The sequence below is a fragment of the Schistocerca cancellata genome, chromosome 5 (genome assembly GCF_023864275.1).
Source record: "Schistocerca cancellata isolate TAMUIC-IGC-003103 chromosome 5, iqSchCanc2.1, whole genome shotgun sequence".
Classification (NCBI taxonomy): domain Eukaryota; kingdom Metazoa; phylum Arthropoda; class Insecta; order Orthoptera; family Acrididae; genus Schistocerca; species Schistocerca cancellata.
In genome coordinates, this window is record NC_064630.1 from 24,012,873 (window position 1) to 24,025,373 (window position 12,501).

A 12,501-nucleotide genomic window follows, 5' to 3' on the forward strand; every position below is an offset into this window, starting at 1 on the left:
CAACCTCCGCTAATTTCAAGTTGCCGCCACTCATACCTCACCTGTCATTCAACAAAATCTTTGCCTCTGTATGTCCGCCTCGACTGACATCTTTGCCCAAACTCTTTGCCTTTACAAATGTGTCTGCGTATGTGCGGATGGATATGTGTGTGTGTGCTAGTGCATACCTGTCCTTTTTTCCCCCTAAGGTAAGTCTTTCCGCTCCCGGGATTGGAATGACTCCTTACCCTCTCCCTTAAAACCCACATCCTTTCGTCTCTCCCTCTCCTTCCCTCTTTCCTGATGAAGCAACCATCGGTTGCGAAAGCTCGAATTTTGTGTGTATGTTTGTGTTTGTTTGTGCGTCTATCAACCTACCAGCGCTTTCGTTTGGTAAGTCAAACATCATCTATGTTTTTAGATATATTTTTTCCCAGGTGGAATGTTTCCCTCTGTTATATTTAAATATTAAGATTTTTTAAAAGATGTTTGTTTACAACTATGTACAAGCTGGTTCATATCGAGGGACTTGCATTGTATAAAATTAAAAGCAACAGTATTTCCAATTAGCAACGGAAGTGAGTTGGTGCGCGCCAAAAAGTGGCTGGCACAGGCTAAAAGTGGATGTGGCGCTCAGTCTGGGCGCCCAGTGAGATAGCCCAGTCAGTCGGCAGCTAGCTACTGGATAGTCAGGTCTGAGCAAAACTGCCGAGTGAGGCATCCAGTACCTGGATTAATATGGAAAGGTCTCGGATGTGAGTACGGCTCTAAAATGGTGCTATATTATTGGAAAAGGCTCTAAAGTTGGTAATTTTGTCACTAAGAAGAAAGTAATAGAGCAAGTTACATCCAGAGGAAAGACCAGGTGGCCATGTACTCGCCACCAATATTGCGCCATCACTTCAGCAAAATTTAAGAGGTCAGATTCATGTCAAAGTATGAACTAGTACATTTAAGTGTTGTTTAATTTGCAATAATAAGGCAAATATCCCCCCCCCCCCCCATGAACCATGGACCTTGCCGTTGGTGGGGAGGCTTGCGTGCCTCAGCGATACAGATAGCCGTACTGTAGGTACAACCACAACGGAGGGGTACCTGTTGAGAGGCGAGACAAACGTGTGGTTCCTGAAGAGGGGCAGCAGCCTTTTCAGTAGTTGCAGGGGCAACAGTCTGGATGATTGACTGATCTGGCCTTGTACAATAACCGAAACGGCCTTGCTGTGCTGGTACTGCGAACGACTGAAAGCAAGGGGAAACTATGGCCGTAATTTTTCCCGAGGGCAAGCAGCTTTACTGTATGATTAAATGATGATGGCGTCTTCTTGGGTAAAATATTCCGGAGGTAAAATAGTCCCCCATTCGGATCTCCGGGCGGGGACTACTCAAGAGGATGTCGTTATCAGGAGAAAGAAAACTGGCGTTCTACGGATCGGAGTGTGGAATGTCAGATCCCTTAATCGGGCAGGTAGGTTAGAAAATTTAAAAAGGGAAATCGATAGGTTAAAGTTAGATATAGTGGGAATTAGTGAAGTTCGGTGGCAGGAGGAACAAGACTTCTGGTCAGGTGACTACAGGGTTACAAACACAAAGTCAAATAGGGGTAATGCAGGAGTAGGTTTAATAATGAATAGGAAAATAGGAATGCGGGTAAGCTACTACAAACAACATAGTGAACGCATCATTGTGGCCAAGATAGATACGAAGTCCACACCTACTACAGTAGTACAAGTTTATATGCCAACTAGCTCTGCAGACGACGAAGAAATTGAAGAAATGTATGATGAAATAAAAGAAATTATTCAGATAGTGAAGGGAGACGAAAATTTAATAGTCATGGGTGACAGGAATTCGAGTGTAGGAAAAGGGAGAGAAGGAAACGTAGTAGGTGAATATGGATTGGGGCTAAGAAATGAAAGAGGAAGCTGCCTGGTAGAATTTTGCACAGAGCACAACTTAATCATAGCTAACACTTGGTTTAAGAATCATGATAGAAGGTTGTATACATGGAAGAACCCTGGAGATACTAAAAGGTATCAGATAGATTATATAATGGTAAGACAGAGATTTAGGAACCAGGTTTTAAATTGTAAGACATTTCCAGGGGCAGATGTGGACTCTGACCACAATCTATTGGTTATGACCTGTAGATTAAAACTGAAGAAACTGCAAAAAGGTGGGAATTTAAGGAGATGGGACCTGGATAAACTGAAAGAACCAGAGGTTGTACAGAGTCTCAGGGAGAGCATAAGGGAACAATTGACAGGAATGGGGGAAAGAAATACAGTAGAAGAAGAATGGATAGCTTTGAGGGATGAAGTAGTGAAGGCAGCAGAGGATCAAGTAGGTAAAAAGACGAGGGCTAGTAGAAATCCTTGGGTAACAGAAGAAATATTGAATTTAATTGATGAAAGGAGAAAATATAAAAATGCAGTAAATGAAGCAGGTAAAAAGGAATACAAACGTCTCAAAAATGAGATCGACAGGAAGTGCAGAATGGATAAGCAGGGATGGCTAGAGGACAAATGTAAGGATGTAGAGGCTTATCTCACTAGGGGTAAGATAGATACTGCCTACAGGAAAATTAAAGAGACCTTTGGAGATAAGAGAACCATTTGTATGAACATCAAGAGCTCAGATGGAAACCCAGTTCTAAGCAAAGAAGGGAAAGCAGAAAGGTGGAAGGAGTATATAGAGGGTCTGTACAAGGGCGATGTACTTGAGGACAATATTACGGAAATGGAAGAGGATGTAGATGAAGATGAAATGGGAGATACGATACTGCGTGAAGTGTTTCACAGAGCACTGAAAGACCTGAGTCGAAGCAAGGCCCCAGGAGTAGACAACATACCGTTAGACCTACCGACGGCCTTGGGAGAGCCAGTCCTGACAAAACTCTACCATCTGGTGAGCAAGATGTATGAAACAGGCGAAATACCCTCAGACTTCAAGAAGAATGTAATAATTCCAATCCCAAAGAAAGCAGGTGTTGACAGATGTGAAAATTACCGAACAATCAGTTTAATAAGCCACAGCTGCAAAATACTAACACGAATTCTTTACAGACGAATGGAAAAACTAGTAGAAGCCGACTTCGGGGAAGATCAGTTTGGATTCCGTAGAAATACTGGAACACGTGAGGCAATACTGACCTTACGACTTATCTTAGAAGAAAGATTAAGGAAAGGCAAACCTACGTTTCTAGCATTTGTAGACTTAGAGAAAGCTTTTGACAATGTTGACTGGAATACTCTCTTTCAAATTCTAAAGGTGGCAGGGGTAAAATACAGGGAGCGAAAGGCTATTTACAATTTGTACAGAAACCAGATGGCAGTTATAAGAGTCGAGGGGCATGAGAGGGAAGCAGCGGTTGGGAAGGGAGTGAGACAGGGTTGTAGCCTCTCCCCAATGTTATTCAATCTGTATATTGAGCAAGCAGTAAAGGAAACAAAAGAAAAATTTGGAGTAGGTATTAAAATCCATGGAGAAGAAATAAAAACTTTGAGGTTCGCCGATGACATTGTAATTCTGCCAGAGACAGGAAAGGACTTGGAAGAGCAGTTGAACGGAATGGATGGTGTCTAGAAGGGAGGATATAAGATGAACATCAACAAAAGCAAAACGAGGATAATGGAATGTAGTCGAATTAAGTCGGGTGATGCTGAGGGAATTAGATTAGGAAATGAGTCACTTAAAGTAGTAAAGAAGTTTTGCTATTTGGGGAGCAAAATAACTGATGATGGCCGAAGTAGAGAGGATATAAAATGTAGACTGGCAATGGCAAGGAAAGCGTTTCTGAAGAAGAGAAATTTGTTAACATCAAGTATAGATTTAAGTGTCAGGAAGTCATTTCTGAAAGTATTTGTATGGAGTGTAGCCATGTATGGAAGTGAAACATGGACGGTAAATAATTTGGACAAGAAGAGAATAGAAGCTTTTGAAATGTGGTGCTACAGAAGAATGCTGAAGATTAGATGGGTAGATCACATAACTAATGAGGAAGTATTGAATAGGATTGGGGAGAAGAGAAGTTTGTGGCACAACTTGACCAGAAGAAGGGATCGGTTGGTAGGACATGTTCTGAGGCATCAAGGGATCACCAATTTAGTATTGGAAGGCAGCGTGGAGGGTAAAAATCGTAGGGGGAGACCAAGAGATGAATACACTAAGCAGATTCAGAAGGATGTAGGTTGCAGTAGGTACTGGAAGATGAAGAAGCTTGCACAGGATAGAGTAGCATGGAGAGCTGCATCAAACCAGTCTCAGGACTGAAGACAACAACAACAAGGCAAATATGTTACACTGTGTGTCCGACCCTTGAATTGGTTCCTCTCATCATACCCCTTAGGATCCATTTCACATAATTACTAAGATCCGAGTATCCTGTATGTGAAAAACGTTTGAAAATAAGTGATTGTTGGTGTTGCTTAATTCTGAATGCAACAAGATATATAGAAATACAGTGGGTTTCATTGAAATCAAGGGAGGTAGTTAGTATGGCATTTATGAAAACCTCCATAATGTTTGATTTATTTGAAATAAAAGTATTTGTGCTTCAAAGATTAACTGCATTTAATTCGGTCAGTAAAAATTACTAGTTGTGCTAATGACAAAAGGAAGCACGTTATTTTGACGTTCGATAGAGTATAATGCATTTAAAGTGATTATTAAGAACCTGTATAAAAGATCACCAGTATTAAATGTTTTAGAAGTCCAGCAAAGTGAGTGAAATCTGTGAAAGAGTAGTGCCTAAAGTTGCATCTTACAAATCGTCTCAGGAAAGTGTGTTTAGTTTGCTTTAGTGCAGTGGTCAGTTGAGAATCCCCACTTTAGTGTTGCTTAATATGAAGAAACATTCTTGAACAATGAATTTATTAATTGCATTATGAAGTAATTCTAGAGTTTTGTGTACTAAAAATTGGAAGGACTGTTTGAGGGCCCCTACCTAAGTCTTTGCCCATGAAAGATAAAGTTACTGTAATTGCTTTTATTCATAAAAATAGAAACAAGATTTCTTCATAGAGAGTGTAAAAATCCTATTGCAATTGACTTACAATTATCTTTGTACTATTGAAACAGGACTATGTCCATGTCCAATTTTGGTTTAGTAGTGTCTTTCACAACATTTGATGATGAGATAACTTGTATATGACAAAGTATTACTGTTGAGAAGAGATACAGGATCAATCATTCCTGTGAGATCTTTCACATACTATTTATAACTGCTGGTATTCACTCTATTACTTATCTGATTATATCAGAGTTTCACTGCACTTTTCTGGGAAAGAAGTAATGGTAGCTTTCCTTTATCAAAATTCAATACAGATTCTTTAAAAGTAATGTTCACATTACTATGCCTAATTAGGCTGGTGACCGTGTTTTACTCCATTTAAGTAAACTTGGTTACTTATTATAGGTGAATTCACCATATAGGTGAAGAGCTGGGCATTAACCAAGCACATAAACGAGAAGGTTAACACTAGAATATACAAGAGGGTACCCAATAAAAAGCTGGAATAACATTGCTGTGGGCAGAGCTTGTGTAGTAGGTATTTCTGCTGCTGGGTGTGTATAGCGCATCTCATTGTCAGTTCAGTGCTGTCTGTGTTGTTGACCTGGCTTGTTCTGTTCATCTGCAGTAGTTGTTTTTGCTAGCAATGTTTGTTCTTGTTCTGTTTTTTATTATGGTAAGTTTAACTGGACAACAAGTAGCTGTGAAATTTTGTTTACTACACTGAAAATGTTTTAATGTTGAAAAGAGATTTCCAAGATGATGCTACGGGGAAAAACTCAAGTGTTTACGCGGGTTACTCGATCTAAAAGAGGCAACATATTGACTGATGACAAATCTCGCTCTGGACATTCATCAACTGCTCCAATCGACAAAAATATTGAAAAAATTTGAGAGTTTGTTCTCACACACCATTGGCAGACAATTGATCAGCTGTCAGAGATTAATGGGTTATCCTGTATCTCAGTTCAGTGAAATTTAATGGAAGATTCTGGAATGAAAAGGGTTGCTGCCAAGTTCGTTTCTTGCGTTCTGACTAACAATCAAAAGGAACTTCAAGTTGACGTATGCCGAGGCATGGTTCCACTGCCCCACACACCTTACTCGTCTGATGTGGCTCCATGCAACTTTTTCTTATTTCCACGCATGAAAAGGGCCATGAAAGGACACTGATTTGATAAAATTGAAGTAGTCAAGAAAAACATGAGGGAGGAGCTGTCAGCCACTTCTAAAAATGAACTGAACAGTAGGAGCACAGCTGGGACAAATGTATTAGTTGTAATGGAGATTATTCTGAAGGGAATATGCCTGTTTTGTAAACAATTTGGGAGGAGGTGGGGGGTACCTCAATCTAGATGCATGTGACAGTGTTATTAGGAGAAAAATGCAAGTTCGAAAGCTGAGTTACAACATCCAACTTCTTATTTATGCAGGCATGTAAAAAAGTAGTTGAACATCATAACTTAGAAAGTGTACAACATATCTTCTTTCCTATGACTGAGTTTATTTAACAACATATCTTCTTTCCTATGACTGGGTTTATTTACTCATCCTACTGGCAGTACACTGATTTTTCGTGTTAGATATTTGTTCTAGAAATCTCCAACAGTTAACTGCAATCTACCCCCAGCCCTTATCCCGACACACTTACACAGCTTCTAATATTAGAGGTAACTCTTAGTCATACAGGAATAGTGTAAGACTCAGAAGGAGAACAAAATATCTGTCATTGCTGTTTCCATCAGCTACTACTGTAAATAAAATGGAATAAACATGACACAGATTAAATGTGTTACTGGATGAACAATACCTTGTGAAGACAGATTTTATCATAAAAATTGACACTCAGGCACTGTGTTTGACAAGATGGGGTTGTCCTTGTAGAATACTTACAGTACTACATGTATGTTACTTAAACATGCTTAAAGAATTATTCTTTTTTTTTAGTTTCTGTCCACAATTTTGCATAATCATATCAATTTTTCATTGATATGCATTTTGCATGACTGATTTTTTCAAGAGAGCTAAGCTCTTACCAGATTCTGATAAATGTGGTTTTCTCTGTGTGATTGATCAATCATGTTTTTCCAGGTGTTGCACAATATTTCGACGACCAACCCACTCGTCTTCTTCAGATTCTGGGAATTTTGCTGTTATTATATCCTCACTACCTGGACTAGATAAGAGTCCAGGCAGTGAGTGCAGCTAACAGCAAAACTTGCAGCTCCTAAAGAAGATGCCTGTGCCGATTTTTGAAATATGTGCATACAATGGAAACAACAACTTGGAAGAACACCCAGGTGCACATCATTATTGACTTACAATTAATATGTTACAAAAAATAAATCTCATACATATAAAAAGCAACTGTACTTACCTCTGAACCATATGTATGCACTATGAAACATAGCATAAGGAATGTGACATCAAATAAAACTGCACGAGTCTGTGAAGCCTTCCCTCCTTCACCGCCTATCTGTTTGCTGCATTCATTAAACTTAATCAATTTGGACACAAAAGTACGCAGCTTCCCCTGTACTGTTGCCACAGAGAGTATCAGTTCAAAACTTTTTCCAGTTAGCACCTGACACAGTATGCTCACAACAGCTTCCTGAAAGAGGTTTTTCAAAGTAAGGTTTCACTGCAGTTTGAAAACCAAATAATGATGGTTTATAAATAAACTATCATGCCTCTACTATTTACAGTTACTATAGGAGTCAATATGAAAAGTCAGAACATTTTTCCGTTATGAAAAATAAATGCACATTCCATGAACAAATGTGGAGATATCATTTGGGTCACAATATATGACAAAGAGAAAATTAACTAATTAGCATTTTTAGAGCAAGTGTTCAAAGTATTAACTGTTGTGACCTCAATAGTCACTAAAGAATTAAATCAACATCCTGTATTGCTTTGTAGTGGCACTGTTCTATTTAACTGTCCACTTTTTGAAATCATTAAGATGAAGTTTTGGCCAACTAGTGTAATGAGACATTACTTATTAAACTGATAAATTTATCTTTGTAATGTGTTGCAATGCACATGCCATGTGCTAAGGAATTTCATAAATATTACTGCTTGACTATCAAGTCATTTGATAATAAAATACCAGAAACAAAATGTTCCTCACACCAAAACACTCAATAACAGATGGAAAATTAGGATTTCATGTCTCATTGATGGTGAAATCCTGAAAGACAAAGCACAAGCTTAGACTGAACAAGGCAGACAACATTATTAAATGAATAATCTGACACTAGAACACAAATGGTTCAGCACTGATTTATTCAACTATTAAACCACATGAGAGAAAAAAGGTGAGAATCAAATGTGCGATTCCTATAAAATGCTGAAAAACATTATATTAGCTTTGTCCAAGTAAATAGTTGTGAGACACTCTTTGTCTGGTTCTTCTGCAGAGGCCTGGCTGGCTTAGGAGAGTCTGCCAGCAGCTATGCTGCCACTGGTATAGCCCTCCACTTAACTGAAACATGCAAACCCTCTCACCTGCACAGAAAGTGCTACAATAAGATAACATCTCCTGAGAGCTTAGTCTTCTTAATTACAACCACATTCAGTGATGCTGCAAAGCTTTATGATCACCAATTCCCTTTTCTATGCTAACTGAGCCAAAACATGTGAGTCTGTCTGTCACCAAAAAGTAAAGGATTCACCTTCACGAGTTGGTCCTCTGATTAACTGCTTGAGGTCCTCTATGTTCATTATCATCACTTTCATCAGTTCTATTGAAGTCTTACTTATAGTCTTGAATTATAAGCACCACCAGTACTCAAATTTCAAAAGATACTTATATGTCTTATACACAACAAGCCAACTTTAAATACTACCTGTATTTTAACATAATCAGTATCCAAGGTCTTGAGAATTCCAGAGAGAGTTGACTCTGCTCTCGTTATAATTTTTGGTATACAGGGTGTCTGTTGTGCTGCTTGGTCAGGTTTCAGTACTGCAACGATCATGCCTTCCCTTAAGAAACAGGGAAAAAATCAAATTTAAGAACATGAATGTCAATCAGTTTTGTGCAAATGGAAAAAGCATTATTGGCAAAACTAATTTCATTACAATTCCATAGAACACAACTACTTGTACAGCTAAACAAAGAAGAAAAGTACACTGCACAAAAAACACTGGAAGTAAAGAAATTTTCACACTATAAAAATTGCTGCTGACACTGACAATAAGGGGACAGGAGGAGATCAAACTTTCAGACTTGATGTTTCAACAAGAACAGCAAACAAAAACCAATTTGGAGTAGTGAAACACATGACTGTGTAACTTGTTTACATATCAAACTATTACCTTTTTCTTATAAGCAACTCTCAGGAAATGTTACATTCTTTTAAGAGTTTCATGATTTTCAATTCCTTTTCTTTCTTTAACCTGCTCTTATCATTAGCACTCAGTAATTATTAGCCTGGAAGCTTGCAATTTCTTTCTTCTTTCTTGATGACACAGCTGGTTTTACACGCAAGTTTATCCTCATTGATTTAAATTTCATTTTTGAGTATCAATGCCAATTTAATTACTGTATACACATGAATAATCCACACACAATTTTTCCCAAATTTAAGGACAAAAAACTGGGGTGTGCAGACTAATTACAATAAGGTTGGTATTGCTCCACTGTCAAAAGTAAATCCCATTATACTATAGTGTTGTTGCAGCCTCAGGCTGTGACATGTCAGTAGCATGTTAGAAGTATTAAACACCTGTTAACTTGTTAATTATGGCTACAAGGTCTCATTGTCACTCATATACAGCTAAAGAAAACATCATTGAAGAAGCAGGGAACATTGGAAACCATGCAGAAAGTATGATGTGAGCAAGGATTGTATTCACCACTGGCAAAAAAACAAAATGCTGCTTTACGAAATGGACACTTATTGCCAGGGATTTCACGGCCAGATAGCAAAGCATCTGACCTCAAAAAATGGCTCTATGATTATGTAAATGAGAGGCAAAAATATGGATGTGTGCTGACTAGTGAAACATGCCAACTCAAAGCATTGGCTTTAGCCAAAGAACTAGGGTGTCACTGGTTTCAAAGCTATCTGAGGCTGGCTATCAAGAGTTTTCACTTTAAACAGATTCAGCTTCTGGAGGAAAACTATCATTGTTCAATGGCTTCCAGGTGATTATGAGGTAAAAGCAGTGAAATTTTATCACTATGTGATACATTTGCACCACAAAGGTTCCTATATATTAATGTAAATTTGTAACGTAGATCAAAAGGGGAACCCAGCATCATATGAACTAGTGGCAATGAGAAGCAAAAGTGTACAGTGATGTATGTAACTGGTGATAAAAGCCACCACCCTGCATGATATTTAAAATATAAACCATTCCAAAAACATCAGGGAAATGCGTATTGGTAAGACTGAGTGGACAATGATCTTGTGGTTGACTGGGAGACACGTTTGGTAATGTTGCCCTGGTGCATTAATAAATTTACATAACATGCTGGTCCTGGACAGCTTCTGCAGATGTTCGACTGAGAAAGTGCAGAACAAATTACAAAAAGGGAAAACTGTCTTGGTCTTTATCCCTGGAGGCCTAACATCCTATACAGTATAATGATACACAAAGGTTTGTGTGAGATTAATAATTTGTCTTCAGTTATTTATTATTCTTAATTCATCAACTCTACCATCTGGTGAGCACGATGTATGAGACAGGCGAAATACCCTCAGACTTTAAGAAGAATATAATGATTCCAATCCCAAAGAAAGCAGGTGTTGACAGATGTGAAAGTTACCGAACTATCAGTTTAATAAGTCACAGCTGCAAAATACTAACGCGAATTCTTTACAGACGAATGGAAAAACTGGTAGAAGCCGACCTCGGGGAAGATCAGTTTGGATTCCGTAGAAATGTTGGAACACGTGAGGCAATACTGACCTTACGACTTATCTTGGAAGAAAGATTAAGAAAAGGCAAACCTACGTTTCTAGCATTTGTAGACTTAGAGAAAGCTTTTGACAATGTTGACTGGAATACTCTCTTTCAAATTCTGAAGGTGGCAGGGGTAAAATACAGGGAGCGAAAGGCTATTTACAATTTGTACAGAAACCAGATGGCAGTTATAAGAGTCGAGGGGCATGAAAGGGAAGCAGTGGTTGGGAAAGGAGTGAGACAGGGTTGTAGCCTCTCCCCGATGTTATTCAATCTGTATATTGAGCAAGCAGTAAAGGAAACAAAAGAAAAATTCGGAGTAGGTATTAAAATTCATGGAGAAGAAGTAAAAACTTTGAGGTTCGCCGATGACATTGTAATTCTGTCAGAGACAGCAAAGCACTTGGAAGAGCAGTTGAACGGAATGGACAGGGTCTTGAAAGGAGGATATAAGATGAACATCAACAAAAGCAAAACGAGGATAATGGAATGTAGTCAAATTAAGTCGGGTGATGCTGAGGGAATTAGATTAGGAAATGAGACACTTAAAGTAGTAAAGGAGTTTTGCTATTTAGGGAGTAAAATAACTGATGATGGTCGAAGTAGAGAGGATATAAAATGTAGACTGGCAATGGCAAGGAAAGCGTTTCTCAAGAAGAGAAATTTGTTAACATCGAATATAGATTTAGGTGTCAGGAAGTCGTTTCTGAAAGTATTTGTATGGAGTGTAGCCATGTATGGAAGTGAGACATGGACGATAACTAGTTTGGACAAGAAGAGAATAGAAGCTTTCGAAATGTGGTGCTACAGAAGAATGCTGAAGATAAGGTGGGTAGATCACGTAATTAATGAGGAGGTATTGAATAGGATTGGGGAGAAGAGAAGTTTGTGGCACAACTTGACTAGAAGAAGGGATCGGTTGGTAGGACATGTTCTGAGGCATCGAGGGATCACAAATTTAGCATTGGAGGGCAGCGTGGAGGGTAAAAATCGTAGAGGGAGACCAAGAGATCAATACACTAAGCAGATTCAGAAGGATGTAGGTTGCAGTAGGTACTGGGAGATGAAGAAGCTTGCACAGGATAGAGTAGCATGGAGAGCTGCATCAAACCAGTCTCAGGACTGAAGACCACAACAACGACAACAACAACAACAATTCATTTCCTTCATCTAGTGTCCTTAAGAACAGGGAAGTGTTTATTCCTTTCAGTTTTGCTCTTTATGTGGACACTGCTGATCATCTCCTGCATCTGATTAGTTGTAGTTACACAAATTTGTGAATGATGCCCTTTCTTACATATTAATTACCTATTTATAGAGTGGTGTTTCTCAATGATATTATTAATGAATGAATTACTCATTTTAACAAAGATATAACATAAACAACATTATATTGTAAACCAATAACACACTGCAGACAAGTAACTACACACATTATAAATTGTGAGTTGTGTGGCTGTCATTACCTTACTAATTACCAAACTACATCTTTTAATTGCTCTTAAACCATGACAAGTAAATCAATGAAACATGAAAATCTGTTAAATATTGCAACTACCATTTTTTGTTTACCACTATTATACGTCATTGAATTCTGA

General features: G+C 38.4%; 1 protein-coding gene across 1 annotated transcript in view; it reads right to left on the reverse strand.

Annotated features, from left to right (window-relative positions):
• LOC126187348 (mediator of RNA polymerase II transcription subunit 24) overlaps positions 1 to 12,501 on the reverse strand; it is a 171,154-nt gene that overhangs the window by 104,427 nt on the left and 54,226 nt on the right. The window contains exons 9-10 of the mRNA XM_049928372.1: positions 8,839 to 8,977; positions 7,365 to 7,598 (exon numbers count right to left, since the gene is read on the reverse strand). Coding sequence (XP_049784329.1) covers positions 7,365 to 7,598; positions 8,839 to 8,977 — 373 coding nt within the window. The remainder of the gene's footprint in view (positions 1 to 7,364; positions 7,599 to 8,838; positions 8,978 to 12,501) is intronic.